At 39.0% G+C, this 21,251-nt stretch overlaps 1 protein-coding gene across 2 annotated transcripts in view; it reads right to left on the bottom strand.

Moving 5' to 3' along the window:
• The window catches only part of LOC117295367 (methyl-CpG-binding domain protein 2-like), a 48,983-nt gene extending 27,870 nt beyond the window's left edge, over positions 1–21,113 (bottom strand). For both annotated transcript variants that reach the window (XM_033777974.1, XM_033777975.1), the window contains exons 1-5: positions 20,907–21,113; positions 18,377–18,534; positions 16,537–16,679; positions 15,823–15,913; positions 15,388–15,485 (exon numbers count right to left, since the gene is read on the bottom strand). In XM_033777974.1, coding sequence (XP_033633865.1) covers positions 15,388–15,485; positions 15,823–15,913; positions 16,537–16,679; positions 18,377–18,534; positions 20,907–21,028 — 612 coding nt within the window. In that variant the 5' untranslated portion in view covers positions 21,029–21,113. The remainder of the gene's footprint in view (positions 1–15,387; positions 15,486–15,822; positions 15,914–16,536; positions 16,680–18,376; positions 18,535–20,906) is intronic.
• Between the last annotated feature and the right edge of the window lie 138 nt (positions 21,114–21,251).

Genomic DNA, 21,251 nt, shown 5'->3' on the forward strand with positions numbered 1-21,251 from the left:
GTGCTAACACACTTAATAGGCCTATCCATAAATGCGGGGGGGGGGGGGGGGGGGGGGGGGGGGGGGGGGGGGGGGGGCTATTGTGCCCTCTGTTTTGTGCCCTGTCTTCTTTTTGGATAATTGATAGTGTATCTTACTTTAGACTAACGACTCCATTAAATTGAACTTGCTTTGAACCAGTTGGCATTTCCGAAAGATTCTCCAAAAATGAATCCTTAATTTCCCGATACTATCATTTTAAAGGGGGACGTGTGTATTAACCAAAGATTATAGAGCGCCGCAAGGCGCAAGATGCGGAACTGAAGCTTTATCTATTGTTGGAACGTGAAATACGTGTGTGGGTGCCATTTCAGCAAGTGAATGTTTTGTTTCCCATTGATAGGAATGGTCATTGTCTGCACTGATCTGCACAGGTCTATTGTTGTATCAAAATAGTTACTTGCCGAAATGGCGTCCAGAGGGATTTCACATTCCAGCCCGAGTTCCGCATCTTGCGCCGCTATATAATCTTTGGTATTAACATTGCAGGGCAGCCTTGGAATTATACACAGGTCATGACCTCTGTTGCCCCTGATCTTGGCCTTGGTGCCCTTTCAAAAAGTTTCCTATAGAATTTAAGATTTTCAAATGGAAGTGCCCTTTGCAAAATGAAATGGCCTTGCCCTCTCAAAGATGAAAATCTAGACCTGATTACAAGGGTTCAAATTTTACACTGGACCACAGCATCACAAACGAAATGACGGTTAAACATTGACTTTTGAGATTTGTTGTTATCTTTCAATTCTGCACATGTATCAACAATAATGTACCCAACTGTCATAAAAAAACTAAAATACAAAAACGAAATGACGTTTAAACATTGACTTTTGAGTCTGGTTATTATCTTTCAATTCCGGTGAGTATCCAAATATAGATCAACTTACCCACAAAACGAATTGAGTTAAACAGTTAATTTGAATTCGCCAGTCTGAAATCTGGCATTCGAAAACAGTGAAAACACAATGGGTTTTTTAAAGCAATTTTTTGAATGAATTAAAAAAAAACATTGGCACAACAATAAATAAAAAACAAGCTGATCTAAACAAAGATCTCTAAACTTAATTATCCGCTGAACATGAGGCAATTCTAAATTCACTTTTTGGTGGTATTAACAAACAATCACTCTATGAGACCCCGGTCACAATAAGATACAAATGTCTACTGTTACCTGATGAGCCTCGAGTGGTTTCTTAGCTTATTGTAATTATTTTCTGAATGCAGCCTTTGAGTAAAGAGAGAGTCAGGTTGAAGGTTGTAATTATGTTACCAGACTCATATCTCTAGGGTACAGCCCCCCCCTTGTAATATGGGCATGTAGAGGAGATTCCATCCTCACTGCACAATACTAGGTCTGTTGTAATTACTAGATGAGTCATTCTGGTGACAAGGAGGTAGGACAAAAGAAAGATGCAGGCTTGATACTTCAAGGAGGTATCAAAGGCGATTGCTTCTATGCCCCCTGGTCATTGCCTTGGTGCCCTTGAAATGCTGAAGTAGAAATTTACATTTTTCCGAAATACATAGAGAAAATGCCTTGGTGCCCAATTGCTCTTTCAAAAAACGAAGCATAGCGGCTTGAGGATGCGTATGTTTATGGAAAAAGGAGGTACATTGAGCGGATTTGTATGTGTTTTACTGCGACGCTGGTGATTGGGTAGCATGTGTGATGTAGCAGTGTGGGTGACCGATGCAGATGAACACTCATAGTTTGCGGTGATCCCTGGGGTTTGAGCTACGGTGACTAAGTGTACATGGTTCAGTGCCCAATAATCAAGTACCCCACCTACTTTCTCTGTGATGGATGTAGCAATGAAAATAAAATAAATTGACTTTCCAGAGGATTTGGTTATAGTCCAAACAAGCAAAATGTCAGATTTGACTGTGATTGTGAATCAACATTAATCATACTTCGCTAGGGTATACGACTTGCATACATTCCTCGTCACTTTTCTGTTTTGAATAATAAGCTTGGGTGCAATAACATTTGGAAGTCAAATCCAAAGCTTAAAAGTGTCCTAACCAAGCCATGCCGAATGTAAAAAAATTATAGATTTCGGGGATAAAGAGTATAACTTGGTTTCACAGTTACACTGGTGTGTGTTAACTGTATGCTCGGTACTTCCACGGAGTTCCGTGAAAAAAATTTCCACCGGCAGATCACTCAGGTGTGATAACTGACAAGTTACACCATGGTTAGCACTAGGTTAAAGACTTTTTTCCCACTTTTATAAAGATCCCTTATCCAAGCCTGATACTTCTCGGAGGCAATGAAGGCGATTGCCCCGATGCCCCCTGGTCATTGCCTTGGTGCCAAAAAAATGCTCCACTGGAAATTTATAATTTCCTCATAGGGTGCCCTTTACCAAAGAGAAAATGCCTTGGTGCCCTTTCAAAAAAGAAGCATACAAGTCTGCTTATCTATTGGAAAACCAGACCATCACAAAACTCAATTAGACATTGGAGCCCCTCTTGAAGAGTTACTCAACAACAAAAGAGAATGCATAACAACATTTGACACTTAATACATTTGCAACTAAACAACTTCTCTAGTTGCGATCGCTCTATAATTGCAATTCCAAGTTTCGCTCAATAATGTCACAACTTAACTTATACACAACACTTTACTTGAAACATTAGCGCAAGGACTTCAGCTCCTTGCCCCGAAGGCTTGTGAAATGCAAATTATGCTCATAATAATCCCTTTCTTACACCTGGTTGGATTTGTCTAGACAATTACAAAACAATGTAGTGAGAAAAATTCCCTCCCCCCCCCAAAAAAAAAACAACTCAAAATAACTGAATATTTATAATCGAGTATATTTGTGACAGCAGTGCTATGACAAGGGTAATATGAGTCATGTCAAACGCTTAATACCAAATATTGGATACCCAGTCTGGTGTAAATCACTGCGAAGGAGATGTTTGTGAGACTTGTGTTTTTTTTAGCTTGATAGCCTTGATCACTGAAGTTTTTTTGAAAGACTCTAGCTGTTGACAAACGGCATCCAGCGAAATACAAAATTCAGGCATCCCCTGAATTTTTTTTAAATTGTGCTCACCCCCCCCCCCCCTCCAAAAAAAAAGACGACGAAAATGCATTTCTGTATCAAAAACCAAAATGTAGTGAATGATCTAACAGTTAGATTGATCATGACCCGGATTGCTACCGTTACGTGAGCTCCCTGCAGCGTAGCGATCCCCCAAAATGCATGGCACCCCCCCTCCCACTGACAAACCAATTCCCCTTGGACCGCCACCCCCCCCCCCCCCACTGACTTATAGCAAAGCCCCCCTGTGCCCCCCCCCCCCCCCCCCCCCAAACTGAAAAAGTACTAGCTAGTGCTACGCCGCTCAGCTGTAAAATACAGTCCTGGAACAAGCTTTTCAGAAATTGATTGCGCCTACATGCAACTTGCATTTTAAGGAAGAGCTGGACTGTCTAGAAGCAAGTCACTGACTGCTTACATTAATGTTTAAAATAGGTCTATGCCTTGAAGCCATGTTTCGACATTTAAATTGGCTTTTTTTCTTTTCTTTTACAGGCTGAAAATAGATTTCGCTTTGAGGATTAGATTTAAGAACTCTTACAACATATTGTCTCTAGTTATCTTACTTAGCTTCTTCTCTTTTTCATCCTTCACCTTTGTGAATTTGTACTTATTGTTTTACACTCTTGTTCGTCCTAGCTCGTTACGTATCGTTTTTCTTTGCTTGTTTGTCCTGTCGTCACTTAAAGGCAGTGGACACTATTGATAATTACTCAAAAGCATAAAACCTTACTCGGTAATGGGTAATGGGGAGAGGTTGATAATATAAAACATTGTGAGAAATGGCTCCCTCTGAAGTAGCGTAATTTTCAAGAAAGAAGTAATTTTCCACGATTTTGATTTCGAGACCTCAGATTTAGAATTTGAGGTCGCGAAATCAAGCATCTGAAAGCACACAACTTCGTGTAACAAGGGTGGTTTTTTCTTTCATTATTATATCGCAACTTGGACGACCAATTGAGCTCAAATTTTCAGTTTTTTAAATTTATGCATATGTTGAGATAATGTACACCAAGCGAGAAGACTGTCTTTGACCAATACCAATAGTGTCCAGGATCTTTAAGTTCTAATATAAAATTCCAGCATTTTGTTCATAAGGCATTTCTATACAAGACTTTGTCTTTGAATATATGCCTCCATTTTTGCCAAAATTGTTGGCTGGACATGCCAAAAATAACCAGCATCTTCTTACAGGAAGAACGCACCGAGGGACAAAATCACAAAGTGCATACTCCCAGACTTGTGTCAAACAATTTCTCTAAAATCCCAGACACTGATAAGAAAATCTCTAAGGATCAGACTCTCAGACATCTTAATGTCTCACAATCCCTCCCTTCCTTTTCACTGGGTAGGATTGGTCCCTTGCTCTTTGGCCAGAGCTGCCAGCCTCAATTTAACATTTCTGGTAAGCAGAAGTATAAAAATGTGCTTACCAGACAAAGTCACTCATTAGGATTTTAGCCAACCAAACCGTTTACTCAATTCTTAGCTGGTTGTCTACTCCTATTTTGCTAACTACATGTACTCTCACTTTTTTAAGAGGCATGATTGAATGGTCCCTTTGCTCTATGGTTGGTCAGAGCGGACACTCTCAATTTAACATCCTGGTAAGCAGAAGTATCCAAAATAAAATCATGCTTATCGGAAAATCGCTAAGCAGAATTTACTCCATCCAAACCTTTTACTTTTGCCAAGTCCTTGTTTTTTTATGTGGTAGGATTAGTTGATCCCTTGCTCTATGGATGGTCAGACCAGCTTTCTAAGCATTTTAAGGATTTTCGCTAAACAAATCTTTTACTCAATACTTTGGCTGGTTGTCTACATGTACCTTCTATTTTGCTAAGTCAAAGTACTTAGTCTATAGCATGGCACAATGCAAAGCAGCTTGTTGGAATTAGCCATTTTTGTTCAGTGGTCTGGGTCTCTGGCCGGCCTGAATGTGGTGTAAGTGAAGATAAGACAATGTCTGACCACCACCCTTCCTGTGCTACTTGAATGGGTGCTTTTGATGTCTGCGTTTACAAGCGTGGTAACACACCGGGCAGTGTTGTGGTCTTTACACTAATAAGATTATGAATTGACGCAAAAGAAAACGAAAGAGTTATTCAGGGTTGCTAAATCTGAATCCCCACCACCGCCCAACACAAGAAAAAACAATTTGCAACACTTACAAAAAAAGTGCTGAGTTGGGTCTAGTAATCTCAGTGACCTGGGTCAAATTTCATGGCTCTGCTTACCATAAGCGAAAAATCAGCGCTTACTGCAGCTGGGATTTCAGTGCTTACCTCAAGCGTATTCCACGGGTAAGAGAAGGGAATTTTTGTTTGTGCACATGTTACTGAGGGCACAAGGCATTCTGCGCTTGCACAGTTAGAACAAAAACTCAGTGCTTGCCGTTTTGTAAGCGAAGACTGGCGATTGAAAGCACAGACTTTGGCGGTAAGCAGAGCCTTGAATTTTGGCGGTGATAAAAATATACTGCTGTGCACTCATAACACAAAGTAGGAGAGATTTATAATTACCCTTGGGGGTTAAATTTACAGCCTGTAAACACCTACGGATGTTGATACTTTTTGTACCATTAGCAGATGTGTTTAGCTAATTAGATAATCATAATTAAGACTGTTGATTTACTTTTGAATTGAAGGGATGTTAAACATTTTTTTTTCAAATTGATTATATTTTGGGGGGGGTTCGAATTCCGGTCAGGATTCCTGTGTCCTTAGGCCAAAAATGTTTTCTCATCAACCCAATAACCTTTTTGCGATTTAAAAGTCAACAACAAACATCTAACTAACGAACTGACTAAATAAATGCAGAAAAAAAGAACACACACAATAATATTGCCTCTCCACCCATTGGAAATTCAATACCAACGGGTCCCTTCCCTCCCCCCCCCCCACTTCATTAAATGATTCATCAAGCCCATCGCATCTGAACTGTATGATGATACCATAACTTGATATGCGTAAATGGAATTCGATAAAATTCCTTCAATTTTTCATTCAGAGTTGGCACCACAGACAACAAGAGCCCGTTGCACTCCAGTGACAAATACAATTTGTTTTGAAGGGGTGAGTCACATTCTGCCCAGATGAGATGTCGGAGAGACTCACTCTTCTCTCCGAAGGGTCTTGAAAAAAATATATATATAAAAAAGACCTTCTAACCGAAGGTTCCAATCTAGTGGCAGCTGTATTATTATCAATGATTCATAGACTTAATTTTCCCTTTTGACGCATGATGTGTGTCGTCTAATGACTAATATCTCTCTGGGAACGTTAAAGTGTGGATCCTGCGTCACGCGCATTATAAGGAGACCCTCGCCGTGCAGTCACCGCGCTCCTTGAATGATTATCGCAGGCATTGACTTAAGTGCCTGACTAATTTGGCTTTTGGATTGTCTATTTATTTGTGTTGAGTGCTGACTGGGGAATTCACACAATCCCGTAATAAATTCTAAAATACACAAATTATTACAAGCTTTAGGCCTACTACACAGTGTACACTAGCTTGTTGGATAAAGGCAATAAATAAAGTGTTGTTTGTGCTAACAATAAAGCACTAGGTATATAAACAAAACGATGTAATACAACGCTGGAACGGTTTTGTAAAGGGCGTCAATGTTTAAACATTGGTTTTTCTTTCTTTTTCTCCTTCTTTAAAAGGAGATTGGGTTGATTTGACAACACCTAAGGGAAAACTCATAGTAGCGGTGCTACATGGCACACACACATTTACTGAGGAAATAGATTGTTTACTTAATATCAGAACCGAGTAAACTGCCAGTCGATAATGTAATTTGCAATGTTAGTTCCATGCTAATATTCCAAGTGAGACAGAACTGTTCTGCAATTTGGTTGATTTCGTATCAGCTTTTGCGTTGGTCGTGGCAGAGGAGTTTAGTTTAACGGACCCAAGCTCTGGTGTGGCAGAGTGTGGGTCCAAATCCTGGTCATGACACTTGTGCCCTTGATCAAGGCACTTAAACATATTTGCTGCATAAAAAGTTGGGAAGGTTGTGCATTCTGCTCTACCGGCAACACTCCTAGTGGATGATACCCTTGCCTACATCCTAACAGACTGTGAAGGGGGTGGCAATTTGACAGGTCTTGAATTTCATCTTTGAAAATGTTGAAGAAAGGGCAAGACAAACTTCATTTTGCAAAAGGCACTTCCACTGCAAATATTAAGTCAATGGAAAACTTTTGAAGGGCACCAAGGCCAATACCAGGGGTGATAGGTGATATTTCATAAAGAAAAAAAAAAAAAAAAATAATAATAATAATAATAACAACATTTATTGACAGGTTTTGCCCTTCATGTTTTTTTTCACTGACTAGCCAGGGGACCAGTTTTTTCTTTAGTCATAATTATTTTCATATAATATATTTTTTTAAGAACAAGTTTTTATTTTGTTTTCATTTATGTGAAAAGTACTTTAATATGCATAGGTAATGGAGAGGTTCAACTTTCAAAAATTCGATACTCATGCTAAAACGATGACACTTATAAAAATGGTGGCAGATGTTAGTTTGCAGTTTATTATTACTAGAGAATAACACAGTTGTTTTCTATTTTAATTTGATATTTTAATCACTTCCTGTTACCAACCATTTATTGCTGTTGGTTGGAGATATTAAAAAAATGAAATAAATAAAAAATAAATAAATACAATAAAAGTCTTGTTTGAGCTTCAAAGATAAAAACCAAACAACATACAGGTTCATCTGAAGGGCAACGTTGTGAACTAACGCAGTTCATGGTCGTGGGTTTCCATTTTATAGTGAGTTTTACATATTGTACTAGTAATATGCATTTCATGAACATGAATGCCAGAGTATAATGCACCACATACAGGATTAATGTTGTGAGCTTAATTGAAACAGCAATGTGCGATACTGTCTGAGTACAAGTTCAATGCAAATACAGACACTCTTTAAAATAACTTGTCAATTAATTTAAAGGGTTTCGATGCTTTTTGTAGCTCAAGTTTTTGGCCATGACACAAATCCCCACTCAATGTTAATGAAGATGTTTGTAATAAAATTTACTTAAGATGTTTCAGCTTTATTTAGTCATCAAGTTTTTGAGACAAAAGTGAAAATCACAGAGCAATATTTTCATGAGAGTCGCGTAAATCCATTGTACATAGTACTACGCTGAAATTATTTTCTTGAAATTGGTAATCTCATTTCTCAAAAACTACCTATTTTTAAATGGCAAGTAATATTCTAAGGGAAGTTTTTCACTATCAGTACCTTTAAACCGTGTAAGTTTAATAATATTTAAAAGTTTGTGTTTTGTGTCGTACAGAAAGTACCCAAAACCTTTTCAAAATAAAATTGCAAGTTCACCCCAGACAAGGCTAAAAACACCCTTGGTAAGGGGCTACAGCTTGAGATGAAAATAACACAGGGGAGCTGATATTAGAAATTTATACTCTCCTCTCAAATCAGTCTAGATTGTAGAACAGAATGAAACATGCACTGGGCAAGAAAGAATTCCATTGAGAATGTCATTTTCCAAGCATGTTCGCCTTAAATTCATGAATTTATGAATAAATCATGAATACAATTTCTCTTTCAGTGTTGGTACAGGTGCAGTGTAAACCTTCTTTGTGAGATCTTAGCAGTGTCAGAAAACCCATGGCAGAGCAATGAAAGCACATCTGCACAGACACCAAGACAGTCCGCATGAATTGGTGAACTTCTTAAAAGAAGCCATAGAGTAAGGTTTATGGTAACACCATGTAATGATAATCTTTAATTGAGTTGGGGTGGTTCTGAAAAGAATTGTAGGTTTCAACTTGACGTTTCGGTCAGTATGCTCTGATCGTCTTCAGGAGAAAGCTGGACTCCGATGCTGCATCCTGCTTAAGTTCTTAAGAAGCGTTATTGTAGTCTGGCGTATATTGCGTTTCACCAATCATTGCGTGCAACGCCTCAGTAGGAAGTTTAAACCTCGAGTGAATCTTAGAGATTACATTAAGTACCTGGGCTTTGTGTGTTTCAAGACAATCTCCAGAAGAACTCAGACATATTCTCACAAGATAGCAAGTATCAAATTCCCTGTCCTTTTTGTTGGTACAGTTTCCCTTTTGTGAACTTCTGGAGAAAGATCATATCTTGGGGGGGGGGGGGGGGAGGGGCAGAGCTGTCTCCTCAAAGAGGTGTGACATAGAGGGACCAGTTTCATTGGTCACGTGTGGTTGTTTGGCGACATTTTGTCCAAACGCAGCACAACCTAACGTGCAATCTAGTCTGGCTTCCAATGTGTGTAGTACATGTGCATGTTTTTGGACCGAAAATGGCTTCAAATTGCAAGTTGTCTCAGCTTTTCCAAATGTGTCTCTAGGTGTGTGTGTGGGGGGGGGGGGGGTGCAGTGCACTTTGGATTGTTAGAATTTTTCAGTACGGAGCATAGTGTTAAGTTTAGACAGGTGTGTCTTTCTTTCAGTCGTCTTACTTCGGTATTAGGTGCTATGATTTTTTTGTACATGGTAACCAATCTGGCAGCAAATTTTTTCTCAAAATCTTTGAGAGGAGCAATGTGAGAGTTTGGGAGACCTGCCAATAATCCATTGCAGTAGTCCAGGGCCCACTTTCATAGAGCTGCTAAGCACAAAAATTTGCTAAGCATGAAATTTATTCGTTTATAAAAACAGGATTACCAACAGAATTTTGATTTGTTGCATATTGCTTGTTACTGGTATTCAGCTATTGTTTGCTTATCCTGAAAATCACGTGGAAATTTAATTGGTAATCCTGTTTTTATCAAGGAAGAATCTTTATGCTTAGCAAATTGTTGTGCTTGCTTAGAAGCTCTATGAAATTGGGCCCTGATGAGAGGAAACAAAAGCATGTACAATGCACTCAGTGGCTGTCTTATCTACACACTTTCTAATCTTACAAATATTTCAAGGTAAAAAACTGCCACAAGCTAGGCAAACATCTTGACAGCATCTCACAACACATTGATTCGCACAAGAATCCTAGTCATTACAGTGGGCCTTAATTATTGACAGGGAAAACAGTACCATGTAGCTAGTATCATACCATGGAGATACATGTAGTATACCCATGGCCATAACCCAAGCTGCACTAATGCAGACGTGTTACTTCAATTAGACGATGCCACTTGTATTGTCAACAAACGATTTACTTCCAAACACTTGCTCGATTAAAAATATCTCTGCCATTTTGCACATGATGACAAAATCAAGAACGAGATTAAAAAAAAAAAAAATGAATGAGTGGCAATGTTAAATTATTGCTCGATAGATTAATCTTTTTGTTTCCAAAGTCCAAGTTTGCTTAAAAACGCTAGTAGACACCAGTGACCTGTCTTGCACCCATTGTACATTCCTTTACGACTAGGGTCACATTTTTATAGAGTTGATTTAAAGTATAGATAGAAAACTTTCTGCTAAGCAATAATTAGTAGGATACCAGTCACAAATGGTATGCAATATGGTATTTTGGCTGGTAACGTCATTTTGGTAAGCATAATTATGTTGCACTTTAAAGGCAGTGGACACTATTGGTAATTAATCAAAATAATTATAATTATAACACCTTTCTTGATTACGAGTAATGGGGAGAGGTTGATAGTATAAAACATTGTGATAAAAGCTCCCTCTGAAGTGATGCAGTTTTCGAGAAGGTAGTAATTTTCCACAAATTTGATTTCGAGACCTCAGATTTGGAATTTGAGGTCTCAAAGTCAAGCATCTGAAAGCACACAACCTCATGTTGTGACAATGGTGTTTTTTCTTTCATAGTTATATCGCAACTTCGACGACCGATAAAGCTCAAATTTTCACAGGTTTGTTATTTTATGCATTATGTTGAGATACACCAACTGTGAAGACTAGTCTTTGACAATTAACAATAGTGTCCACTGCCTTTAATAGCTTTTAAAGCAACCCTATTAAACTGGACCCCGAAAATTGATCCAGAAAAAAAAACCCGAACTCATACACAAAAGAAACCTTTTAACCCAAAACCAAAGCTCGGTATACATTCTCATGATGTAAGAACCTCAAAGTTCTTTGAACTGTCTTACATGTATTTGACACTCGGCCAATTTTCCCACTTAAAAAGATATTCATACAAATTAGTGTCAGTTCCTCTATCCTGTTAAACAGACCGCCACCTTGTCTTGTGTAGAGTCGAGGAACATCATAATTAAACCTCACGCTGCGAGCCTGTACATGTACGTACAGTACTAAGCCAAATCTTGTAATTAGTTGATTCTTTTAATTACTTCTCCTGCAAGCCTATGAGCCCAGATCAATTACATAGTCTATTTGTACACAAAGTACTTGTACGATTACTTAATAATCTTGCTACAGTATTGTGGGGCAGTATCAGCTCGCTGACGCAAAACAAAACTGAGAGTATGGATTGGGTAATGGGCACACAATTGAATATGCCTTTTGAAAATTGAAAGTTCAAGAAATGAAAAGCAAAATATTCAAGGGCCATTTATCTGATGCTGAATACACGTGCAAAGTGTATGATAATATTTGTCTTTAAACAAACTTGAATCCTCAATTTTGTTTGGTCGATTCCATGGTGATATTAAACCATATTGCACAGTCCATATCACATCCTGCGTAGTGTGCTGTTTTAACTCCACGTATTGCACTATTTTCAGCTGCACGCCAAATTTACTTGAAGATAAATATTTGTTATCACATGCCACTCCTGGAGTGCAGGAAAAATATACACGTAGTATCTCTGTGTCCCATACCCGACTTCGGCAACACACAAAAATAACCAAATATTTGTCACAAAGGTTTTTTATATCAAGTTCTGTCGGTGGTTTTTATGGCCTTATTTTGATATTCGTAAGACTTTGTATGAAATAAAAAACTCAAAAAGATTCTTCTTTTCCAAACAGCACATAGCTTTAAATCATCTGGACAGTGCTGACACTACCACATAATAAGTTACATATGTTAAGGGGAAAAAAAGGAATAAGTTTAAAATAGTCAGGGTTCTTGATGCGATTAACCCTACTTAAAGACCAGGGTTAACCCCAGGTTCCAGCCGTGTGGTGATCTCCATGGAATGCCAGACACTCATTCTGATCATTCATCTATGCCCGTAGTATGTCTGTCAGCTCAGACAGTCTGACCAGAACAGTTATGCTGCTCAAGATTTTTTTTCCTCTTTTCAATCTCCCGAACAACCTCTGCTGGGAGATCTTCCCAATGCCTGATTGGAGTACGCCAAAGAGCAGAAGGATCATTGGGAGCCAGTGAAGGAAAGGATCTGAATGAATTATGAAAATGTGGGATGTAACCCCGGGTGCCTGGGGTAGTGTACTGTACAAATATGCTATACTACGCTACACTTGTCTGAAATGAGCAGCGTCGTGGTATCTTGCAGTGAGGATAATTAATGCAGGACAAGCGTGGCTGACTGCTGACTGTACAGTATGCAAACTGCACACATGGCCAGATTCAGGCTGTGAGGACCGTCTTTTGTTACGAAGATGCAATTAAGATTAGAATATTGAAGGTTAAATTGAAGGTGAAATTCTAAGTAAACCTGACAGAGAGATGAATATGTAGGTTCTGCATTTATAGTGAGGCTACTCATAACATTGTCAAGGATGATTATTTTATGGTGTACATTTTTTTCACTGCAAAAATTTCAATGTTTTTTTTGTGTGTGAAATACGATTACAGTCAGCTTCAGAAGTATTTGTAGTTGTAGCTGTGCACAATTCAATCAATTCAATTCAATATTTTATTAACTAGTCAAGTTCCAAAACTTACAAAGTACATTGAATTCCTATCCGGTGTGAAAATTGTAGGCCCCCCTATATAAAAATATAATACATAAAACCACACCCATAATCTAATTTGGTACAAATTTTTGTGTAATGTCCATGTTTATAAAATGAACATTAGTTTGAGAACCACTAAAGTAGCAGTCATCTCAAATACCAATTGCTGTGTCAACAATGAATGAAAGGATGAGTTCTCTGGGATAATATACAAGATCTGCAAAGTGTCACTCAAAATTTTATGTTGTTCAATTATTGTCTTTGTTACAAAGAGTGTATGATTTTCGCTGTGCAATGAAAATAGCATACAGGGGTGCGATACGACTCCTACTTTTACAATAACAAATCAGACATAAAATGAACAAAAAGCTATAAATATGATCTCTGTGCTATTTTGTGGAAGGTCAAAGGGGCTGGAGCTTCGGTAACATAAGAAATTCCAGTAAAACATCATATGACATACATGTATCAACTGAATGAATGCTTCATCTCCTACAGTCTCTCATTCGAAGCTCATTACAAATGCATCTGATCGCAATTTCTCTGCAATAATTCTCCAAATAATAACTTTGTTCTTGTTCGTTTTGAAAAAAAAAAGAAAACACACTAACACTACAGTCGAGACACCCCCTGCTCTAACATAATTAATAAAGTACATAGCAGTTCAGGGCTGACTACAAAATGACACAATTAATTGGCCTCAAATATTTGATAAAGCTTTTAGTTGTGGCCCAGCCGACAAATCAAGTTGGATAAGTGGATTACCGCAGCAGTTGAGACTGTCAAATATGATTACATGCTAGCTGCACAGTGGAGATGCCAGACTGTGTGTAGGGTTAATATGAACCTACACTAAAATCAATCCCATCATTTGGCTGGATGTTCTTGCCAACAGAGGGCGCTATACTCAAATAGTGGTCTGCCAAAAAAAAACCTTGGTTGTTTGCCTATTGGGGGATGATTGGACAGCAACAGTTTTAAGGTCTGAAGCTTTGTTCAAACAAGGACAAAGCAGTTTTTCCTTGGTACAGTGCACCTTTATTAAAGACACTGGACACTATTGATAATTGTCAAAGACCAGTCTTCTCACTTGGTGTATCTCAACATATGCATAAAATAACAAACCTGTGAAAATTTGAGCTCAATTGGTTGTCGAACTTGCGAGATAATAATGAAAGAAAAAACACCCTTGTCACACGAAGTTGTGTGCGTTTAGATGGTTGATTTAGAGACCTCAAGTTCTAAATCTGAGGTCTCGATATCAAATTCGTAAAAAATTACTTCTTTCACGAAAACTATGGCACTTCAGGGGAAGCCGTTTCTCACGATGTTTTACACCATCAACCTCTCCCCATTACTCGTCACCAAGAAAGGTTTTATGCTAATAATTATTTTGAGTAATTACCAATAGTGTCCACTGCCTTTAAGGGAATTTAAAATTCTACTGATTATTTCCAAGGGCTTCAAGGCATGGGCAATGAAGGCAAATTGAGCCCTGTGCCTTGGGGCAACTAGGCTCCAATTTGAAGACAAATCTCCACAAGACGACAGGTCTTGTACATGAAGCTCAACATTTCCAACCGCGAGACCTAAGGACGACTTTCTCTTTCTAAACAATTCAAGGAGGTTTGAACTTGACAATCTCAAATACTAATTCAGCAATCTTAACAAATGCGTGTTGGAAAAACACTGGACTGTCATACTTTCTTTTACAGTTGTTAAATTACTGGCCCTATTTGAGAATGACTGGACCTGGGTTGGTAGTGGGTACTTTTTAGTCATTATTATCCAAAGTTTTCCAAACATGGTGGCCTAATATACTTAAGTCGTTCAATTTCATTCCCTCCATTGTCAAGACCTAAATTAACCATACAAGCAACTGTGCATATTGCATACAGTTGTGAGGAACTTGTGGCGTGTCATGGCCGAGCGGTTAAAGCACCGGATTCAATCTCTGGTGTTTGATCAGCAGAGTGCCGGTCGTGACACTTGCTACGTAAAATTGGGGAGGTAGTGCTTTCTGCTGTACCAGTCAGGCTTCTGATGGATAATACCCAAGCATACATCCATATGGACTGTAAAAGGGGTAACCCTGTTTCAGCCCTAGGAGTAGGTGGCAACGGCCTCTGGAAAAAAGTAACTGTAGCCCACACCTTGAAGTGGCCTTCAGGCCTTGTGTGTCTGGCGACTTGCATAAAAAAAAATACAATGTGTACATTCGCACAAACCTAGTACAGGGCCCAATAGCCAACAGCTACTTCACTACAACAAGTAGCTAAGCACAACAAAATAATATGCTTGCCAAAATAAGGTTACCAGCCAGACTACCATGTCACATGTACAATTTGTGGCTGGCATCATGCTCATTTCTGCTAAGCAAAACAAATCAATCAATATTTTCTGAAACTGGGTCCAGGTCGCCTCCCAACTGCTCTACCCACTCCTCCCCCACCTACCCCAGGAAAAAGAAAGTGGAATTAAACTAACACGGATTACTTACCTGTGAGCCCGTCTGGCCTGTGATTGGCTGCGTACTAACGTGTAGGCTCGAGGCTATACTCTGTACTAAACTGTCATCTGTCATGTCTGGCCCAACACCTGGAAAATATTGAGAACAAAAAACCACATCTGGTTATCAATCATTTTACATGAAATAATATGACAAACCCGAACCTCCAAGTTGACTTCCACAGGAAGCTATTGATTATTATTCTTTCCGTCAAATTACATAAACATAAAGTGTTCCAGGTAATGTGTGGCCTATCCCATTAGCAGAGGAGGTGAGCGATTTATCACGGATGATGATATCGGGCACACTGGGACGAAAGGAGCAAGCCAAAGGGTTCATATTTATGATTACTTCCACAAGCCTGGTACTCCACAGAGGCAATGGATTAATAGTTTCAAGCAGTTCAATTAGTAATAATCTCCGTACCAAATAAACCATCAGGCAGCTCCATTGATCTCAAGATTTCTTCTTCAATGTCACACGCATGCATTCCTTGAAGACGCTTCTCCCAGAAGAGCTGGTGAACAGATAATGAAGAAGCAAGATTGTTATAAATGTGTACATTACTCTAATAAAGGGTTTGAATCTCGGTTGTTGCTCTTTTGCCTCTTGAGTAAGATATTTCATCATAATTACTGTGTCCTTCAGATGGGACATTAAGCCATAGGTCTTGTGTACTAGGGTTGGTAGTGCACGAGAACCCAAAACACTTATTTTGGAAGAGTAGGGGTTATCAATGGGAATTCTGGTTTACTTAGCAAGTACCCTTGTTTACAGGTTTTTTCAGGCTTGCGGGCAACATGTATCTAGGTTAGGGTTAGGATAATACCTGAGGTGCGCACCATTCGTGGGTAAAAATGGCCCGAGGACGAAGCCTGAGGCCTATTACTGTCCCACCAATGACGCGTACACTAAGGGCATTATCTATTAACCTCCACCTGTGAGGTCATGCTATATTGTCATGCTATATTGTTTCGAGAAATAAATGGAGCAATGGAACAATAGCATGAAGTCACAGGTGGACGTTAAGTTCAATAGAGTGCCCTCCTTGAATTCATCACAAGAAATATTATATACTAATAAAAATATATTAAAAAAGCTGGTGTGTAGATTATTGTAATCTTTTCTAACATCAATTACCTGTTTAGGTGTTTCTTTTGTGTCTTGTTTGGGGTCAGCTTTGATCCGATTTGTTGTGTGATTAGTTTTCAGTGTAACAGGTTGCTTGAAGATGGATGCCGTCTGTCGGATTGGAAGAACGAGACTGATATCGTGGCGGGTACCTGAAACGTACATCAAAGAGCACAAAGACAAATTTGTTAACATTATTCTCATCAACACAAGTGCAATTTGCTTCATTTAACCATTCTTCCCCTGTTACAATTTCCAAATCCTAAAAAAAATCTCTGCACTGATCTTTCCAGAGATGACATCATCGACTCAAGACTAAGGTCAGTGCAGTTTGTATGGATTTTATAAAATTGCTCAAAACACATGTTTTAAAGCTCCTTGTAATGACGTTCATTGATCAAGAGCGGTCTCCAAAATAAAATTGTTTTGCAAAACATTTATTTGTGAATTTTGATTTATTTTTTCAAATTAAGACACAATTGTCACTTAAAGGGAAGGTACACGTTTGCGTTTGGTAATTACTCAAAACTAATATTAACTTAAAAACTGACTTGTTAACAAGCATTGGAAAGCTGTTGATAGTATAAAACATTGTGTGAAACGGCTGCCTCTGAAGTAACATAGTTTTTGAGAGCAACATGTTAGCTAGCGAGCCGTGCACGCCGTGTTAGCACGGCCAGTTGGGCTGAAAACACGGGCAAAAATTTGATGCACGGCTTGGGTGAAGCCGTGCTGTCTAATAATTTCAATGAAAATTACTGAACTTCTTTTATTATTTTGTTGTTGTTGAACAGTTTAAAAACAGCAGTGAGTAAAATTAGATTTGGTTTTACCAGATTTCCTTCTTTTGAATCAAAATTTCAACGACGCAACCATAAAACAATCGCTCGAAGTTGCCTCGAAAACGCTGACCACATTGCGACCACACAACGCACAAACCACACATTACACAACGCACGTGCAAATTACATGTACACAACGCAATGCAAGCGAGACACGCAGACTTCGTTTTAACAGTCAGTCGTCGTCATCGACCGTCATCAGCAGGCAGCATGAACTCCATGCACGCGTGGTATGATAGAGGCAAATTTAGGCCGTGTCCGAATTGGCAACTTCGGCTACAGCTACGGCTAGGGCGCGCGCGTCTGCTATTTTTCAACACTGACAGACGCGCTGATCTATCTGAAAGCACACAAATTCGTCCAATAAGGGTGTTCATCATTTTCTTGCAACTTTGATGACCAATTGAGCCCAAATTTTCAAAGGCTTGTTATTTTATACTTATGATGGGATAGACCAAGTGAGAACACTGGTCTTTGACAACTACCAAATGGTACAGTGCCTTAAATACCCTTTCAATCATTACGATATGAAGCTTTAATTCAGACCTTAATAGCACCTGAGCTGACAACATTATGGGTTATTATCGAGTAGCTTCCCTAGGTCAACCCAAGGGCCTATTTCACAAAGCAATAAAATTCATCGCAAGACAAATTGTCAGTATTACCATAGTAATTTGTATTGTGACATCACACTTTACTTAGAAACTTCGATTGATTTGCAGTTAAAATCAATTTTAGCTCTTTGTGAAATCGGCCATTGGTCTGACCCAAGTGCATTCGATCAGCTTCCCTTGGGTCGAACCAGGTCTGACCCCAGTGCTTTCCATTGGCTTAGCTAGGTCAACCTGTCATGACCAAACAAGTCAAGCAGAGTTAGTTGCCCATGACTTTACTGGCATGGTCCAATGCTAAAATCACTGGCCTTTGGCCCAGTGGTGTTCTGTGCAATTTTGGAGCTATGTGTAGCACTCTCTATCAATGGTGATTTTTTTTATTTATTTGTTTACCTTTGTTGTAATCATAATGGATGTTCTTTAGCCTTTTACTCTTCCTCACTCCAGATGTTAACAGTTTGCCGGTGCGGAAATCAAACGATGTCAGATCTATTGCATCACCAAGAAATCTCGCTAGCTGTGGCTTACTCCGAAACTTCTTTCCACATGGGCTACTTGGTAGAATAAACAAAAAGTTCAAAATTTAATATTGTTATGGGACACTTAATTACTGTAACATGAAGTTTTGAAATTCACCATTTTTTAATTTTTTTTTTTGTTTGGGGGGGGGGGGGGGGGGGGGTGGACACTGGCTTCTGGTGGATATGAATTATTTTGACTGGAGTAACTTTTGAGCACCCTCAGTTTTTGCTGCTAGGCGTACAACTGTACGAGGATACTGGATAGCCCTAGAGACACTTTATTGTGTAGTGTCCATAGACATGCCTGCACATGGAGGGAGTTTCAACAAGCAAATGCAACCACGGGGGCCCAATTTCATGGCTCTGCATAACGCCGAACTCCGCGCTTGCAATCATGATTCCACGCTCACGTGCAAGCGCCGAATTTCTGCGCTAGCCTTGTAAGCGTAGAATGCCTAGTAACATTGAATACGCATGCGCAGAAGCCAAAATTCGCCGCTAACCCGTGAAATACGCTTGCCGCAAGCACAGAATTCCCTGCTTCCGTAAGCGCCGACTCTGTGCTTACTGTGAAGCGCCGACTCTGTGCTTACTGTGAAGCGCCGACTCTGTGCTTACTGTGAAGCGCCGACTCTGTGCTTACTGTGAGCAGAGCCATGAAATTGGGCCCAGGTGGTGTAAGACCGTTTGGAGGATGGAGGGTTACGATTATCGCAAGAGTTATGATTTACTGGACAGTTTTGACCTTTCAAATGAACTTAATCATTAATATTGTGATGATCATTATTATTTATAGTCCCCGGGCGATCCAATCAATGATGATGGAGTTAAAATAATTTTAAAGGGGGTAGGGGGTGTTAGGACCATACAAATGGTGGCTGGCGCTGTTAACGGACCTCCGGCTCAGTCCGTTAACAGCGCCAGCCACCAACCCAATCATTACCATGCAGTGAAGACTGGGTCCTCGCACTGTTATTCCCTAATTTTTGTTAGACTTGTGTCCACGTCCACTGCCTTTATTTAAACGTTTAGTTGGACTTGGAGTGACATTAATTTACATAATTAATAATGGCAGGGTACCACTACCAGGGTTAAGGTTCGGTAAAAACACATAAATAAACTAGGTTATATAAGATGCTGAACAGGCTTTGATGAGAACCGACAAACATGATGTAGAAATAGAATATTATTATCCTGGTGTCATGTGTTTTCAAGTAGGATAACAGGAAAATTGTTCACAATCAAGAACTAAATATTTTTTTTCAAATCATCTATCCAATTTTTTAACAACAAAACTTTTACTTCATGGTGTGTTGAAAGTTTTGGGTTTTACTTGCGAGAGACAGTCCGCCATTAACAGTGCTTATGCATGCATGACATTGGAGCAATGTCATATGTTTTCACACCTCTCATTGGTTGGTATTTTATTGAATATTCAGAAGCTAGTATGGCATGCAAAATAAATCAAAAATATTATTCAATTGCTACTTAACAAATTTAATTACATTTTTGTCCTAAGGCATTATGGCTACTATATTAGAATCCAAAGATATCATAAGGGCAAGGCATGAAAGTAAAACACCCCACCCTCCCTTGCCTTGCTTGATGCACTCACACTTCATAACAATCCGTTTTCCCCCATTTCAGACCAGTAATGTCTGGTTTCAGGAGATAAGAAACCAATTTATGATATTTTCTCTTTAATGTAGACTTAATATTTATTACGCTTACCGGAATTTATAACAGTTATATGCAGTAAATAAATAAAAAAAATTGTTGTCATTTTCACTTAAAATATTTTAATATTTTCCCCACATTTGCACACCATAGAATCCCAAATAGTAACCACCTCACGTGATCCATCTAGTAACTAAAGCAGAATGAAACTCAATCTAGCAGATAGTAATTTTGTTTTGAACTTTCGAGGTTGGATGATGTTTCTTTGACTCATTTGAATGTTGGCATAATAATGCACTAGTGATTAGTACCAAAAATCAATCACTTTATAAATGTTTGAGCATAACCAACGACAGGAAACTTTATTCTCAGCATGATTAAGCCTGATGATAATACAGACCGTGAGTAAACTGCATAGCTTCTGTCACTGGTGCAGCTTGCACAATTTCGCGGTAAACGGGAATCAAAGTTGGGGACCGAAAACATATGAGGGTCGATAACGTATGACGCTCAATATGTGACAAACAAACAAATCACCGAAATTTGGTAATTCTTTAATTTGCGCGGAAATGTTTTAGATTACTCGCGCACATTTAGAACTCAAATTCGCGCAATTCTAGAACAACCCTTTATGATAAATTTCTTTAATTTGCGCAAACAACATACATTTGTTTTGCGCTACACCAAAATCTCTATCTTCCAGATGACATTTTTAAGTATCTTACCTGTGATAATAAACGTCTGTTTTGCCCGCCGAAAGACCGGATTTCCTAATCACCTCTTCTCGTGTCCATCCTTTAGGAAGGAAGGAACACTCTTCCGTCTTTTTGTCCAATTCCAGCCCCATCAAGTTAGGAACTGTTGACTATTTTCACAGAAACAAATTTCCCCCAAGTAAATAAAATAAACGAAGGCCAAACAGCTCACGCACTTGTTCCGATCGGACCAATTCAGCATTAGAAAGTAGTTCCTGAATTAACTAAACACCAAGGCTTTCGTGGAATATTTGGGGACAAAACTAACAAAATTAGTGATTGAGTAAAAATTCAAATTGAAATTATTTGGAAAAT

This window comes from Asterias rubens, chromosome 10, assembly GCF_902459465.1.
Source record: "Asterias rubens chromosome 10, eAstRub1.3, whole genome shotgun sequence".
In the NCBI taxonomy this organism is placed as follows: domain Eukaryota; kingdom Metazoa; phylum Echinodermata; class Asteroidea; order Forcipulatida; family Asteriidae; genus Asterias; species Asterias rubens.